This window comes from Rhinoraja longicauda, chromosome 22 (genome assembly GCF_053455715.1).
Source record: "Rhinoraja longicauda isolate Sanriku21f chromosome 22, sRhiLon1.1, whole genome shotgun sequence".
NCBI classification, from domain to species: Eukaryota; Metazoa; Chordata; class Chondrichthyes; order Rajiformes; family Arhynchobatidae; genus Rhinoraja; species Rhinoraja longicauda.
This window is the reverse complement of record NC_135974.1, coordinates 18,116,892-18,134,412: the sequence shown is the minus strand read 5'-3', so window position 1 is coordinate 18,134,412 and position 17,521 is coordinate 18,116,892. Positions and strand designations below refer to the sequence as shown.

Sequence of the window (17,521 nt, the reverse complement as noted above, 5' to 3'; positions counted from 1 at the left end):
ACGAATGTAGGATATAGTGATAGGAGTTTGCAGATCCTGCCACGTGATCCTTTACATTCACTGGGAGAACAGAGTATGCCCAATGAATGGATGCGATAGTGTAGTTTATTGTCACATGCACTGAGGTACAATGAAAAGCTTTTTGTGGCATCCCATTCAGTCAGCAGAAAGACTACACATGATTACAAGTGAGCCGTCCAATATGCAGATACAGGATAAAGGGTATAACGTTAGTGCAAGATAAAATCCGATTAAAGAGTCTGATGGTCTCCAATGAGGTTGATGGGAGGTCAGGACTGCTCACTTGTTGTTCATAGGACGGTTCAGTTACTTGATAACAGCTGGGTAGAAACTGTCCCTGAGTCTGGAGGTATATGTTTTCACACTTCTGTACCTCTTGTCTGATGAGAGAGGGGAGAAGAGAGGGTGTCCAGGATGAGACTCATCATTAATTATGCTGGTGGCCTTGCTGAGGCAGCGTGAAGTATAGATGGAGTCAATGGAAGGGAGTTTGGTTTGACTAATGGTCTGGGCTGCATCCACAATTCCTAAGCCTTCTAAAGTAGAGGCAATGGTATGCTTTCTTGGCCATTGATTCGATAGGGCTGTTCCAGGACAAGTTGCTGGTGATATTTACTCTTAGGAGCTTGAAGTTTGTGTACCACTTCGCTTCTTGAAGTCGATCACAATCTCATTTGTTTTGCTGACATTGAAGGAAAGGTTGTTATCTTGACACCAGGATCCGAGGTTCTCAATCTTCTTCCTGTATTCCGTCTCGTCATTATTTGATATCCGGCCCACAAATTTATAAATTGAGTTGGATTTGTACTTGGCTACACAGTCGTGGGTATATAAGGAGTAAAGAAGGGGGCTCAGAATGCATTCTTGCGGGGCATCAGTTTTGGGAATTATAGAGGATGATTTGTCACCAATCCTCACTGATTGTGGTCTGTTGGTCAGGAAGTCAATGATACAGTTGCAGAGATTAATTATAAATTAATTAACATGTACAAATTCAGCTAGTGCAGCTGGAGAGTATTCATGTACTGAAGTGAAAACCATTACATGGATGGCAGGGAATTCCTTCCCCAGAGGGATGAGAATTTGAGGTGGTCAAGGAGAACAGCAGGGATGGGTCAAGGAAAAGCTAGAGAAACATAAGAGGACGAGCTGAAGAAAGGGGGAAGGGGATGGGGAGAGATGAAGTGGGTTGGGAGGATACTGGTGAGTCAGAAACATTGACACTATGCTGTGCACTCTCTCCGGGTTTACACAGATTAGCATTATCACCAACATGGTGTCTGGTTCCACAAGTATGCATGTATGCCACTGAAACCAACTTTACATTCAAGTGGCAGCAGTAATATCCATTCAATCTGAATTATGCACCATATGTAGAAACAAAGAACCGCGGCTGCTGGTTAATACACAAAAGGACGCACAATGTTGGAGTAACTCAGCAGCATCTCTGGAGAACATGGATACGTGATGTTTCAGGTCGGGTCCTGACCCAAAATGTCACCTATCCATGTTCTCCAGAGATGCTGCCTGACCTGCTGAGTTACGCCCGCACTTTGTGCCTTTTATTCACCTTTTGCCATTATTTCGGTTATAAAAGTCTAATCTACACACTTGCAATGGCAACAAGCTCGAGGGGCAGGTGACCCATTCCAGTTGCTAATTCATTGCTGCTATATTTTTAGCAAGCTGTACAGTATACGGCCTGTGGGCAGAGGAAGGGCATTGCCCAGGGACAAAGTTTACATGGCCATTCTATCTTATGTGGAAAGCATTTACAATGGGTAATGTGCGTACATAATGTAAGATTTTGTTCATACATGTTCTGAATGCAAGCAATTCCTATCCCACTAACAGCATCACTTTTAGTGTGGGTAAACTTTGCTTGATGGATAATAAACAAAACAGGTTTCCAAGACTGCATCTAGAGTTTCGGATAAGAATGTTGTGAGATTTATTGTATTAGATTCATAGAATCCTACAACACGGAAACAGGCTCTTCGGCCCAACTTGCTCATGCCGACCAAGGTATTCCATCTACACTAGTCTCAGCTGCCCATGTTGGGCCCATATCCTTCTAAACCTTTACCGTCCATGTACCTGGCCAAATGTCTTTTAAATGTTGTCATAGTACTTGCCTCAACTACCTCCTCCAGCCACTAATTTCATATACCCACCATCCTCTGTGAAATAAATTGCCCCTCAGATTCCTATTAAATCTTTCCCCCTCACCTTAAACCTATGTCCTCTTCTTTTCAATTCCAATCTTATTGTTTTATAAAAGGAAGAGTGCTCTTTTCTCTTTCTTTCCAAGATCTTTTTTCATTGTTTACTAATTGCCAATTCCTTTGTTTTGCAACTGAAATGAAATTTTCAATGAAACTGTTTTTCACGGATAAGGCCCCTCACGGTCACGATCAAATTTTCCTTTTAAATCCAATCAGTTGACTATTTGTGGCGAATGCTTTGAACTTTGCCAACAAGTTGTAAATAAATGTTTGAATGAGAGGGGGAGTCATGTGAAACAGGATGGTACTGTTGGGTTCAATAATCTCCTTCAAACCTATTCAAATTTCACTGAGCAATGGTCAGCATATTGTGCAGGCTAACTTGATAAAGTTAATTGCAGATGTTCAGAATTTATAATGGAGTTAATTTGTGAGCAGCAACTATGATATATAAACACAGACCAGCTGCTTAGTGAAGTTACTGAGTGAATCAGTAGTTAATACATTACTTCCTATGACTATTTCATCACTTTTAAAGTCCAATATATTGATGTTATTATTTTGAAAATTAATGTAATATTGTGTAAATGGGTTTAAGGGCAGCACATTGGTTTGATCCTGACCTCGGGTGCAGTATTTGTGGAGTCTGCACATTCTCCATCTGACTGGGCGCTCCGATCTTCTCCCACATCCTCAAGACGTGCGTGCTTGTGGGTTAATTGGTCTCTGTAAATTGTCCACTAGTGTGTAGGGAGTGGATACGTAAGTGGAATCAAAGAACAAGTGTGAACTGGTGGTTGGTGCGGGTCTAGTGGGCCTGTTTCCATGCTGTATCTCTAAACTAATCTAAAACAATAGGCTTGCATTTCATTTTGTTGTTGAATATATTAGCCAATAATTGAAGAACAGTTCCCCTGTACTTGGGGAAACCTCCAAATGACATCAGTGATAAGCACCAGTATAGCCATTGATTCCAATACAGAACAAAAGTTGTATTTTAAATGTTCTACTGGTGTAATGTTATAGAACTATGTAATTGAAGTTTACACAATTCAAATTAATTATCAAGGAATTAAATTCTGACAGAACTAAATATATTTAAGTTTCTCAGCCATAATCTTCAGTGTCATCTTGCACTTGTCCAGATTCTCTTCAGGGTGAGGACATGCACTCCTCACCAAACAAGACATTGGAAAAGAGAATCAACTCTTCATCTCCTGCTGTAATGTATTAATTGTCAGGATTTCAAACACTGACTGCCTCCCCTCCCTTGGTCTTTGTTCTTGCAATTCATTGAAACAGAAGTTGGATACTATCTCTGAGTTCATCTCATCTTCTCTGCTGACTGGTGTAATCAGTCATGACCTTCAACCAGATTAGCACAAATATTGTTATGCAAGACAATTCCAAATCGTGGCACTACTGGAGTGAAGTTGAGAGCCAGATTTAACTTTGGGTGTCAGTGCCGCAACTGGTAGAGCTGCTGCCTTACAGCACAATGTTCACCTCGGGGTTGTCTATGTAGAATTTGTATGTTCTCCCTGTGACCACGTGGGTTTCCTCCAGGTGCTCTGATTTACTCCCACATCCCAAAGACATGTGGGTTTGATGGTTAATTGGCCTCTGTAAATTGCTCCTAGTATGCAGGGAATGGATACAAAAGTGAATTAACAGAATTAGTGTGAACGGGTGGATCGGTGTGGATTTGTTAGACCAATGGGCCTGTTTCCTCGCTGTATTTCTAAACTAAACTAGCTCATTAACCAAGCTTGGGCCATGAGACATGGGCTTGAACTTTATTCCATGCTTGGAGTCATCGCATGTCTTGGTAATACGTGGTAATACTGTTGCTATGCCAGAAACTGAAGCACCACCTACCTCTTGAAGTGAATATAAAAAATCACACGCCTTCGTTCAAAGAAAAGCAAGGATGTGTTGACCAACATCTTTCCCATCATCAATAAGATGGCTGGCTCTCCATTGCAATCTTGTTATTGCAAATTGGAATTGCGTATGCTTGAGGTAAAAGCAAAATGGAAACTTCACAACATTTAGTTCAGTTAATTGACTGTGAAACACTACAGACATAATGATATAAACGGCTTTGCAGTATACAATTCTTCTTTCTAACTTAATAACTGTAATAATGAAAAGTCAGAATTATAAAAGAGAATTCAGCCAGGTGGGACTAGTGTAGATGGGACATCTTGGTCAACATGGGCAAGTTAGGCTGAAGGGACTGTTTCCGTGCTGTCTGACTATATTTGCAATATGCCTTTTTAAAATTCAGGCATGGAATGTGTTCAGGTCAGCTTGTAATATCATATCATATCATATCATATATATACAGCCGGAAACAGGCCTTTTCGGCCCACCAAGTCCGTGCCGCCCAGTGATCCCCGCACATTAACACTATCCTACACCCACTAGGGACAATTTTTACATTTACCCAGCCAATTAACCTACATACCTGTACGTCTTTGGAGTGTGGGAGGAAACCGAAGATCTCGGAGAAAACCCACGCAGGTCACGGGGAGAACGTACAAACTCCTTACAGTGCAGCACCCGTAGTTAGGATCGAACCTGAGTCGACGGCGCTGCATTCGCTGTAAAGCAGCAACTCTACCGCTGCGCTACCATGCCGCCCTCAAATGTAATGTCCATCCTTGTTAAGGTGGTGTTGCAACATCTTCTTGAACCACTCTATTCTGTGTGGTCTGTTGTGCTTTGACTGGATTGTATCTATGTATGGTATATATGATCAATTTGGATAGCATGAAAAACAAAGATTTTTTTCTGTACCTCAGTACACGTGACAATAATAAACTGAAACTTTAGATTATCCCACTGTGCTATTAGGCAAGGAGTTCCAGATTTGAATGGTCAGGACAGACTGGATGTGCCGAATGGCCTAATTCTGCTCCTATGTCTCATGATCTTCTTCTGCTCCAGTGTCAAGTGGATAGATTTCCAAGTCAGAATGTTCTGAGACATGGAGGGAATTTAGAGGCTATGGAATTCCCACATGCTTCAAGGGAAGAAGTATGAGTAAGTAACTGCTGTGTATTTTGTAGATACAAACTGCAGCCTCATGTAAGGATAACAGTATAACAGTATAACAGAGCTTTATTATGCAAGGATGATTGAAGAAGTAAATGTTGAGGGTGACAGATGGGGTGCTGATGACGGCTTTGACTTGGCTGGTGTTGAGCTCCCTGTGTATTGTTGGCGGAGAATATCTCTCACAATCCCAAGGAGGCTTGTTGATTTATGCATGACCCATAGGAGCATAGGAACTTTGGTTATAATTCCATCAACAATGCAAATTTAACAATGGAATTGAATTTCTTGATTATTACTTTTCCAGATCAAATTGCCTTGTTAGCTAACAACCTCCGGAGGCCACTGGCGCCTGGAATGACAGGACGGCGTGGACCTCCTGGACCTCCAGGTTCCCCAGGACCTAAGGGCCAAGTTGGCCACCCAGGGAGGTCAGGTCCAACAGGACTAAGTGGACCATCGGGAGAGCTCGGTGACACAGGACCTCGAGGTAAGAGCAAGGTGGAAGGCGTTTAACTTCACCTGAAGTCTGACCTGTCAGTCGGTTCTCAAGTGTACCTTGAAGCTGAATGTATAAAGTTAAACAGTAAGGAAGAAATTTGCCTTTGATTACGTAAGCCAGATGTACACTGGCTGCTGTTTTGCATTCACAAAGAAGAGTTCTCCATTCTGCTGTCAGATTTGCTCCTGTTTAATAACAAGGTGACTGTTCCTGACCTCATCTGTGCCCTCTGATTCCCTTAATATCCAAAGCCTTCAGCACCTGGAAAGTGACGGTGATCCAGGACATTGTGGCTTAGATCATCTCGGTGTTCTTCGAGTAATTTGGAAAGCTGTTTATTTATTACTGAGATCCGAGGATCTCTGGCAGACCCAGCAGTTATTGGCCACCCTTAATGGCCCTTGAGAAGCAGGTGGTGAGCCACCTTCTTGAATCATGCAATCATCCTTAGACTATTGTAGAAAATATAATGGTTAGGAATTTCAAAAGCATCATGCAATATTTTGTCTGTACTGTTTCCATGACGCTTTTGTGCTAGATTTTGCAGGGGTTCATCGGTAAAACCTTCAAGTTGAATTAATCACACTCTATGGTGACCTTTAAAGATGCTTTGGAAATTAAACTATTATTTTAGGCACAAAAATGGTAATAGGTATTGTTTAAAGAACTTTTTTTTTTAAACCCTTAGAGTTCATTGTGCAGCCATGTTAACAGAAAACAGTTCTGCACAATTTTTAAAAAATTATTAAAATGCAAATTCCTCAGAGGTGGTAGATCAAATATTGTTTTACATTTTTTTTAATAAATAAATTTTCAACTGTACAAATACACCAGTCTAGAACACAAAGTGCTGGAATAATTAAGCGAGTCAGACAACATCTCTGTAAGGAAAAAAAAGTGCTGGAATAACTCGGGGAGGGGTCAGGCAGCATCATTGGAGGACATGGATAGGTTACGAGTTGGTGTAAGAAATGGCATTAACCATAAGTCGTTAAACTTCACAAAAGGTACTTTATTAAGATTACATACAGAGACCATGGCATTAGCCTCCGTCAGGTTTCACATCGCAGATCAGACCCCCACCAGCTAGTTACATACCATGAGATGGCCTAGTGGAAAACCTGGCATGGATCAGGGATCAGGTCGGCAATAGGAAAAACCAGGTATGGATCAAGTCAACAATAACGATTGACCTACATCCTCCCCCTTTGGCTTCTGCCCATAAGCTAAACACTAGCATGCAAAGACATCATATATATATAGATGTTAAAAAAAAAAATAGCTACAAACTACAGCGAAGCGGTAGAGGATGCAATGTAAAATATGAGAGAGTAATGTTAGAGTCCAACGATTGCATCTAGACAAAGTCCTTGTATCTGGAATTAGGCTTGCAGACCCATGCCGCACGTGTCCAGTACGACCCCTCAGAGGTATTCTTTGCGGGTGATGCCTCGACCGGCACGGGTTTCACAGGGGATTTCTCGACAGGCCTTCCAAGTGATTTCGTCATCGGCACCGACCCCACTGGCGGTTCTCTCACTGGTGTAGAGACAAGCTCCTCGATGAAGAGATCGTGATAGTCTGAGGATATGCTGCGTTGAATCAGGAATTGGAATGAGTTGATGAACAGCTTTGCTGAACGAAACTAGTTCCATATCTGTGCAGGCACCAAAACCCAAAAGTGGCAATTCGTATGATTGTCCCCCTAGATGGCACTGTAGCTTTACCATTCCGATAAGGTTGACTGCACTGCCGCCATACGCTAGGAGGGTGGCATTACATGCATTTAATTACTCAGCATTCTTGGGATTCTGTACACGAATGAATTCCGTTTTAGACATAACATTGCATTTGGCTCTAGTGTCTATTTTCATTTCAACTGCGATGCCGTTTACCTTCACTGTAGCCATTGGTTCACTGTTCCGTGCATTTCGTTTCTTAATGGAATGTGTTTGCAGCGTGATGCCGTCGACCTTGGGCACTTCATCCGTGCTGCTAACAGATAGATCGGACAAAGGCTCTGGCTGTAGCAAATGAACAGGTTATTTAGTCTTCTCCTTGCTGAGACTGCGTGGTCGGGAACTACAGCATTTCCAGAAATGATTGCGTCTTTTGCAGCCGTGGCAAATTTGGCCAAAAGCAGGTCATTTCTCCTTCTTTACAAGACGAGTACCTCCACAATTAGTGGACTCAGTAATAAGTCACATCACAGGCTTATCAAGCTGTGCTCTCATTGCTATCTCAGGCTTCCGTTGTCTATGAAACGGAGCCTGGACAGTATCAATTCCCAAATGTGTTGAATGCTGTGCCTCCGTCAGTGTTCTGGCGTTATGAATAGTGAACTCATAATTCTCGCAAATGGAGACAGCCTTATCCAAAGTTAAGCCAGGGTCGTGGTCAAGTTTTCTTCTTAGCTTATCACACACGAGACTGCACACTAGTCTATCTCTAATAAGCTCGACACAGAGCCCGCCAAAGCTGCAACTCTTTGCTGCCTTTTTAATAGCACAGATAAAAGATTCAATAATCTCACTGTCATTCTGGTTCCGTTAGTTGAACTTTACACGTTCGACAATAGGATTGGCCTGGGGCTCGCATAAGTGGCAAAACTTTCTTTTGAGACATTCAGGGTTGTCCGCCGATTCTGCAGGGGTTACGACCGGGGGTGCAGCTGGGTGAGTTATTGCCCCCGCATATACAAACTGCTGTGCTCGTTCGTACGCTTCTTGCCTGCGAGATTGAGGAACTAGTTTGCACGAGCACTAGCTGGTTTGTCATAGTAAGAGGCCGCGATGAAGACATCATACTGATGTTCAAAGATGCGCCAACACTCTCTGATGTTGCTATCGAAGACGAGCGGGTCCGTTTTTCGAAACGCTTCAGCCATATGTGAGACTGAAAACTCGTAAAAATAGGAGCTGAAGTCGATTTGAAGGTTTACTTCTGACACCATGTAAGAAACGGCGTTAACCATAAGCCGTCAAAATTCACAAAAAGTACATTATTAAGATTACATACAGAGCATGGCATTAGCCTCCGTAAGGTTTCGCATCGTAGATCAGACCCCCACCAGCTAGTTACATACCACTAGAAGGCCTAGTGGAAAACCCGGCATGGATCAGGGATCAGGTCAGCAATAGGAAAAACCAGGTATGGATCAAGTCAGCAATAGCGATTGATCTACAGTTGGGACCTTTCTTCTTCAGCATTTTGTGTTCACTGCAAGATTCCAGCATCTATAATTCTTTTGTCTCTAATAAACCATCCTACTTCTCTTAAGTACATCATGAAATTGTGTTAATGTAGTAAGGACAATTGCGATAATTGATTGGAGACACCAGAGACTGGATGCTGGAATTTGGAGCAAAAAATGAACTGATGGAGGAACTCAGTTGGATGAGCAGCATGTCAGGGGAAAGACACAAAATACTGTAGTAACTCAGCAGAAGTGGCATCGCTGGAGAGGAATGGGTGGTTTCAGGTCGAGACCCTTCTTCAGCTGAGAGTCAGGGATTCACAAAGGAATTGTTTTGGGTCTTCAAACATAATTTCCTTTCATACCACAGATGTTGCTTAGCCCGCTGAGTTCCTGCAGCTGTGTGGGTTGATTTTTCTCCGCTGTAATTATTTTCAGCCTCGAAAAGCACCATTGAAAGTACTATGCTCAATTTGAATGTTTCTCTTTGTTCAAACCAAGGTGATTCTGGAATAAAGGGAGACAAAGGTGTCCTTGGCAGAGCAATTGATGGTTTAGTAGGACCCCAAGGACCTGCAGGTATGCCATAGGTCTTAGCTAAACAATAAATTTATACTCTTAATTCAATAATTTTGTTTCCCTCCAACAATCCCTCAAAAATCCACAAAATATGTGAATTTTATGAGTTTGTTTCTCAATCCATTGAAATGCTATTACATTAATAATCATTCTGTAGAATGTTTAAAGAACAAGTACTTACTGTGATGTGCAATATGCAATTTATTTGTTCAGAAAAGTCAATAAATATTGCTATCTATTTCTGCAACCTCCTTCTGCTCTATCACCCTCAAGAATATCTGGAATCGTTCAGGAACATTGAATTCCTTCACTCCTTCACTAGTACTTGTACCCTCAGACTTTGTCCTGCGTTCTGCAATTTTCTCCTAAATTCTTTCTGTCACTCTTTCCTCCTTTAAGAAACTTTCTAAAATGCATCTCTTTCACCAAGCTTTTGCCATCTGTTCTCATATTTCTTTTTGTGGCTCAGTGTCAGATTTTGTCTATGAAGTACTTTGGATTGTGCAGTACTTTGGATCTTTAGTTGCTCTTTGAATGACTCCCTAGACCACTGCTGTCTTTGTGTTTAGTTTAGAGATACAGGCCCTTCGGCCAGCTGAGTCCACACCAACCAGCGATCTCCATACACTAGCACTATCCTGCACACTAAGGACAATTTACAATTTTAAGAAAGTCAATTAACCTACAAACCTGTATGTCTTTGGTGTGTGTGAGGAAACCATAGCACCCGGAGAAAACCCAAGCGGTCATGGGGAGAACGTACAACGTCTGTACAGACCGTATGTACGTACCATTTATCTGCTTAACTACTTGTGCACCTGTGATTTGCTCTCAATGAATGGTGCATGAGGACATTTCCCAATTTATCAACATTCTGGTTTTTCCACTTAAGTTTCTAACTTCATATTTATCCACGTTATACTGCATCGGTCATGCATTTGCTCACTCAGAATGTCTGTGGAATCTTGAAGCCTCTTTACGTTCTCCTCAGAACTCACAATCCCACAGAGTTTTATGTCTCTGGCAAACAGTGATCACTGCCGATCACCCGGAGAAAGTTCAATTTATTTATATTTTCTGTTTCCTGCTGCAAACCAATTTTAATTCATACCAGTATTTTACTTTCAGCCCAGTGTGCATTGATTCTGCATACCTCAACAATGTAAACAACAAAAACAAAAATTGGCTATGGTAATTTGGGGAAATGCATTCAAATATATGAAAATAGTCCACCGATGTTTATTCTTCAATAATTAATACACAATATGTCTTTAAGGCAAAACAAAATCAGGAAAAATAATCTAGTTGTGGTGCTCAAGAGAAGATAAATATAGTGTCTACCAAAGAAGAATACACGCCGAATGCGGGCAAATAGTGTAGGTGGGCAAAATGATCGGCATGGTGAGCCGTTTTTGTACTGTACAACTCTATGAACAAACGAAAAGGTATATACACGGCTGAAAAAGCAGTAAGCCTGAAGAGTGGGAAAAATTTAAGAATTCAGCAAAGGAGGACTAAGGCATTGATAAGGAAAGGGAAACTAGTGTCAAGGAGTAGGCCAGTAAGTAACGATGACAACAGAGTGTAAAAGCTTTTATAAATATTTGAAAAGGAAAAGATCAGCGATGGTTAATGTTATATAGGCCTTGGAGATTCAGACAAGAAACATTACAGTATTTACTATCATTTTCCATCTCCTTCTGTCTCTAGGTCCCGCAGGCCCAATGGGACTCAGTAAAAATGGTCGAGATGGCGCACAAGGAGACCCAGGTTATCCAGGAGAACCAGGACGTCCTGGTGGGAATGGCGCTATGGGAACCCCAGGAATCTGTGACACCTCCGCCTGTCAGGGAGCTGTTGCAGCAGTAAAATCAGGATCTTCCAAAAAATCATGAACTGGATGATCACAGAAGCAAATAAGAAAACTTGAAGCACAGCCCTGAGATTCAATAAATAGAAAGAGACAACAAAAAGACAATTGATCAATGTTTCGGATCCTGGTACTAAAAGTGTTGTATATGTTCATGAGGAGGTGCTAAAATAGACAAATAATTTTTAATCATGTGTTTTTAGATCATTTGCAATTCTGTTTGAGATCTGTAAAGATTTATCTGGAGTTAGTCTAATCTGGTTAGATTTTTTTTAACACATTTTAAACAGTCCCTATAATTCAGTTACACTTTCTTGTCATTGTTAAATAATACTATCAATTATTAATGCTTATCTCAAAGAAGCACCCTTTAATAATTATTCATGTATTTTAACTGTGAGGGGTTACACTGTACATACGATATAAATTTAACGCTCAATGTTTTGTATAGTAATCTAAATTCAGATTCAATAACATCTCCCAATTTCATGCCAGTTCAAGGACAAAAGAGATTTACAACATTTTTACCCAAGTGCATTTTTAATGAACAGAAATATGGTTGATCATACCCACCCCTCAAACTGCATCATTATTAGTTTTACACATTTTGTGTACAGAAACCGAAATAATTATTGTAAATTCTACGTAACAATTTATGGCTTGTTGTTACTATATAACCATCCCCTTGTGTAACATTTTCCATAAATGAATAAATCCCTATCAAACTCCTGCATCCACTAAATATGATGCTGTAACCTTAACTTTAAATATTTATTTTTTGTGGGTGCCTGTTGTCTGTAAAATAAAGCTGTTGCCACCAACTGTTGTAAGATAATGAATAAAGCCACTTTTCAGAAAAAAAAGAAACAACTTAACTCAGTCCCAGCAATTGCCAATCTGAACTAAAGTTCCAGCTCAGACAAGAAGGTAATGCAACTTTGAGTAGTATTTATAGGGTGAGGATGAACAGAATTTTGTAAACTGAGTTATTTGTGATCTGAAAGGTGTTGCCTGAAAGAATGGGGAAGGTAGACAACATTCAATAGACAATTGACTAAACAGTGAACAAGGGCTGCATGGCTGTTGGATTAACTGCAGAGCTATCTTTGTGAGATGTGTGTGACTGTAATCAGATGCCTCGCTCACCAGCATGATACACCATTCATAAGATGCCAAGTGCTGGATAAAAGGGAAATATCATTGACTTTTGGTAATGTATAGCATTTTTTTGTCAGCTTCTCTACACTCTCGGGAAGATGTAAACATTGCATTGGTAGCACTGATATTTGACAGGAGAACGCAGCATGCACATAGGAAACTATTTAATATTGAGATATCACAGATGTGAAAGAGCAATCCTGAATAATTGCCAACGTTCCAGCAGAGATGTAGAACAGAGATGAGTTTTAATGCACTCTTACAGGTTTAGGTCTCAACTAACTTTTAACTTTATATCGGTGGCACGGTAGGTATTGAAACTGGACTACTAACTGCTGGTTGGTTCATTTTCTTTCTGGAATGATTGGGAAGGGCAGTGATAACCTGAATCTTGCACATGAAACCCAGTGAAATATTCCTGCTCCCCATGGGCCAACAAAAGAAGGTAAAATGCATCATGTTCAACATCCCATGTCCTTTTGTTAGTTCTGACTGGGTTCATCTGGTTGGATAGTTATGATGACCTTCCTGCTCAAATCAGGGTTAAAATCATAACTAGCAGTAAAATGACAATGATCAGATCCTAAGCTGAAAATTTAATGGACACCGTTATCTTTGGAAACCTGACCAAAGCAACTCAAAGCAGATTAACTATTGCAAATTCATAGCTCAACAAAGTGGTTTGAATCTTTGAATGAAACATTTTGTAACAATGCCTTCATGGGCAATTTGGGATGGATGCCAGTATCTACATCCTATCAGACTACAGTACTGAAGTAGATTAATAGTAATACTGCATACAGCTCTCTGTAGGAAAGTGAGAATTTAGGGGTATTTACAAATTATTCAATAATTGAATTACTTGATAGACAACACTGACCAAGCTATAAGTGCAGCACTTCCACGGATCAAACAGCCTTTTTCTGTATACAGATACAATTATTTACTTTTTCCAATAGTCCTACTCAACTTTCATAATTACAAGGGTAACACAATTCTACTCAGTGGTGCAGCTAAGCTATTATGTGCCAACAGCAACTATAATCCAATGGCAAAGGGAAAGAATGGGTAGTGTTTTTTTAAGTGCACCTTCACATGTCACTTGTCATGACACATTTCTTCTCAAGGCAAAGAGTACTCTCAGCTATGGATATTTTACCAATGTAATAAATGACTATTATGGTCAAGGTTTGAGCATGGTTATCTATGAATGGTCGATTAATTCTCACCGTGGAAGTTTGTTTGTGCTGTCTGTCATTATACCTGACTATTGCCTGAGAATAAACTGTCTTGAAATGTTTGAGACACAGGACAACAGGAATATTCTGCAAACCTATTTGTTGGCTAAATAAAATAGACATTTTGGTTTTAATTTCAGGACACAGGAAGTAACCTTTGGACCTATCTTGTCTGAAATGGCTTGCAGCTTTCCAATTAATCCCATTCCTCAGCGTTTTGTGCAGTAAAAAAAAATATTTATCCAATTCCTTTGAAACATTATGGCCATACTTTCTCTTTTCGCAAATGTTTTTATAAAGAGTTCAGTTCTCCCAGGCAATACTTTGACGTTGCATTTTGTCAGCTAGTTGTTTGACATATGGAAAACAAGCTTTGTTCACAAGTCACACTGCTAAAGAAAATCAATGCAAGTGTGGTCCTGCTCATCTGATGCCATGTGCAAGCTTATTTCCCCATTGACAAACAACATATTTGACTTTCAACAAGCTTTGTCAATAGCTAAAGCTTAGGAATTCATTGGAAGTTAACTAGTTAAAACCACATATCTTTGTAGCTGGACCCCACCACTAACCACATTTTCCCATCTCCACCCCTTTCCGCCTGCCGCAGAGACCGTTCCCTCCGCAACTCCCTGGTTAACATCCCTTCCAACCCAAATCACCCCCTCCCAGGTACCTTCCCCTGCAACCGCAGAAGATGCAACACCTGTCGCTATACCTCCTCCAGGGACCCTGACAGTCCTTTCAGTTTAGGCAGAGGTTCACTTGCACCTCTTCCAACCTCATCTACTGTATCCATTGTTCAAGATGTGGACATACATCGGCGAGACCAAACGCAGACTGGGCGATCGTTTTGCGGAACACCTTTGCTCAGCCTGGGCGAACCAACCTGATCTCCCGGTTGCTGGACACTTTCATTCTCCTTCCCATTCCTACACAGACCATTCTGTCCTCAGTCTCCTCCATTGGCAGAGTGAGGGTAAACGCAAATTGGAGGAGCAGCATCTCATATTTCGCTTGGGCAGCTTACAGCCCAGTGGTATATTTATTTCTCTCACTTCAAGTAGCCCCGGCATTCCCTCTCTTTATCCCTCTCCCACTAGCTTCTCATTTTCACCCTACAAACAGCTTACAATTTCCTGTTTCCTTTATCGTCGTTACTTTTTTGCATATCTTTCATTCATTGTTCTTTATCTCTCCACATCACCGTCTATATCTCTTGTTTCCCTTATCCCTAACCAGTCTGAAGAAGGGTCTCAACCCAAAACATCACCCATTCCTTCTCTCCAGAGAAGCCTCCTGCTGAGTTACTTCAGCTTTTTGTGCCTTTCTTCGGTTTAAACCAGCATCTGCAGTTCCTTCTTACATACTAGTTTCTCTAATGCTGCTTTTACTCCAGTACCAGAATAGCTCAAGGTAATGAACAGCATCCTTTTATACCTTTAATAACAGACAATCTGCTGGGGAAACTCAGTGGGCTGAGCAGCATTCGTGGAGGGAAATGGACAGTTGACACATCCTGTTGGGACACTTCCTCTAGACTGAGAGTAGAACAGAGATCGCCAGTATAAAAGGATGAGAGGGCAGGAGTGGGGTAAGAGCAGGCAGGCAGTCCCCCAATCCCTCTCTTTACATTGGCTACCTCTCCTCTACTCTTTCAATCCAGATGGACAGTCCCCACCCAAAATCTCAACTGTCCGTTTCCCTCCAAATATATTGCTTGATCCACTGAGTTCCATAGATTGTTTGACCCATAGATTGTGTGTTGCTCTAGATTACAGCATTTGCAGACTCTTGTGTCTCTAATATAGCAACTGTGACTTTATTACATTATCCTTTCTTGACATCTCTGTAACCACTGGGACAATCCACCAATCACATCACACCTTTTCAACCTACTCCTTTATGTTCTTGTTCAGTAGAACAAACCCATTTCCTTTCCATGAATATCTATTTCGATTTTGTCAAAAAACCTCCAGAAATGGTTTTGTCTTCCTGTATCTGCAGCATTACCACTAATCTCTCCATAATCCATTCCTGGCCCAATTTTCTCACCTAAATATTATCCCTGGTAAGATGCTGTTTGGAAATAGTCTCATTCAATAATGAATTGCTGGCAAACCTTCCAGTATTTCAGAAATGTTATTTCTCAGAAGATTCAAGAGGGTAATTTTGTTATCTTTAAAGATGGTAAAATATGGTAATTTTAGTGTGCTGTAATTGGACTAAATTTATTCATAGTAAAACCAGTCTAGCAGATGTTCCAATTTCCATCCTGCCCTTAAATATACCTGGACTATCTCTGACATCTCCCTCCCGTTTCTGGACCTCACCATCTCCATCACAGGAGAGACTAGTGACGGACATTTACTACAAGCCCACCGACTCGCTCAGCTATCTGGACTACACTTCTTCCCACCCGGTCCCCTGCAAAAAGTCTATCCCCTACTCCCAATTCCTCCGTCTACGCCGCATCTGCGCCCGGGATGAGGTGTTTCAGACTAGGGCTTCCGAGATGTCCTCGTTCTTCAGAAAACGGGGCTTCCCCTCCTCCATTATAGATGAGGCTCTCACTAGGGTCTCTTCTACATCCCGCAGCTCCGCTCTTGCTCCCCCTCCCCCCACTCGCAACAAGGACAGGATCCCCCTCGTTCTCACCTTCCACCCCACCAGCCAGCGGATCCAACATATCATCCACCAACATTTCCGTCACCTACAACGGGACCCCACCACTGGCCATATCTTCCCATCCCCTCCCCTCTCTGCGTTCCGCAGAGACCGTTCCCTCCGTAACTCCCTGGTCCACTCGTCCCTTCCTACCCAAACCACCCCAACCCCGGGCACTTTCCCTTGCAACCGCACGAGATGCAACACCTGCCCCTTTACCTCCCCCCTCAACTCCATCAAAGGACCCAAACAGTCTTTCCAGGTGAGACAGAGGTTCACCTGCACTTCCTCCAACCTCATCTATTGCATCCACTGCTCTAGATGTCAACTTATTTATATCGGCGAAACCAAGCGCAGGCTCGGCGATCGCTTCGCTGAACACCTGCGCTCGGTCCGCATTAACGCAACTGATCTCCCGGTGGCCCAGCACTTTAACTCCCCCTCCCATTCCCAGTCTGACCTCTCTGTCATGGGCCTCCTCCAGTGCCATAGTGAGGCCCGCCGGAAATTGGAGGAGCAGCACCTCATATTTCGCCTGGGCAGTTTGCAGCCCGGTGGTATGAACGTCGACTTCTCCAACTTCAGATAGCTCCTCTGTCCCTCCCTTCCCCTCCTCCTTCCCAGATCTCCCTCTATCTTCCTGTCTCCACCTATATCCTTCCTTTGTCCCACCCCCGACATCAGTCTGAAGACGGGGCTCGACCCGAAACGTTACCCATTCCTTCTCTCCCGAGATGCTGCCTGACCTGCTGAGTTACTCCAGCATTTTGTGAATAAATCGATTTGTACCAGCATCTGCAGTTATTTTCTTATACTAGTAGATGTTCCTAACTACTGGATATTTTTCATTGTTTTTGTCTAGTTGTAATATAGACAAATTCCTCATGGGCCCATTCCTCATAGAGGGGGGACAGGGAAAGGGAGAGGGTGCCACTCACCTCGCTGCAGCCAGAGCGAGCCGTGGACCCAAAGCCTCTCCTGCATTGGTCTTGCACCCTCACTCCC

General features: G+C 42.0%; 1 protein-coding gene across 1 annotated transcript in view; it reads left to right on the top strand.

Moving 5' to 3' along the window:
• Positions 1 to 13,859, top strand: part of col9a3 (collagen, type IX, alpha 3) — a 76,695-nt gene extending 62,836 nt beyond the window's left edge. The window contains exons 30-32 of the mRNA XM_078418893.1: positions 5,614 to 5,796; positions 9,506 to 9,583; positions 11,294 to 13,859. Coding sequence (XP_078275019.1) covers positions 5,614 to 5,796; positions 9,506 to 9,583; positions 11,294 to 11,478 — 446 coding nt within the window. The 3' untranslated portion in view covers positions 11,479 to 13,859. The remainder of the gene's footprint in view (positions 1 to 5,613; positions 5,797 to 9,505; positions 9,584 to 11,293) is intronic.
• The last annotated feature ends 3,662 nt before the right edge of the window (positions 13,860 to 17,521 follow it).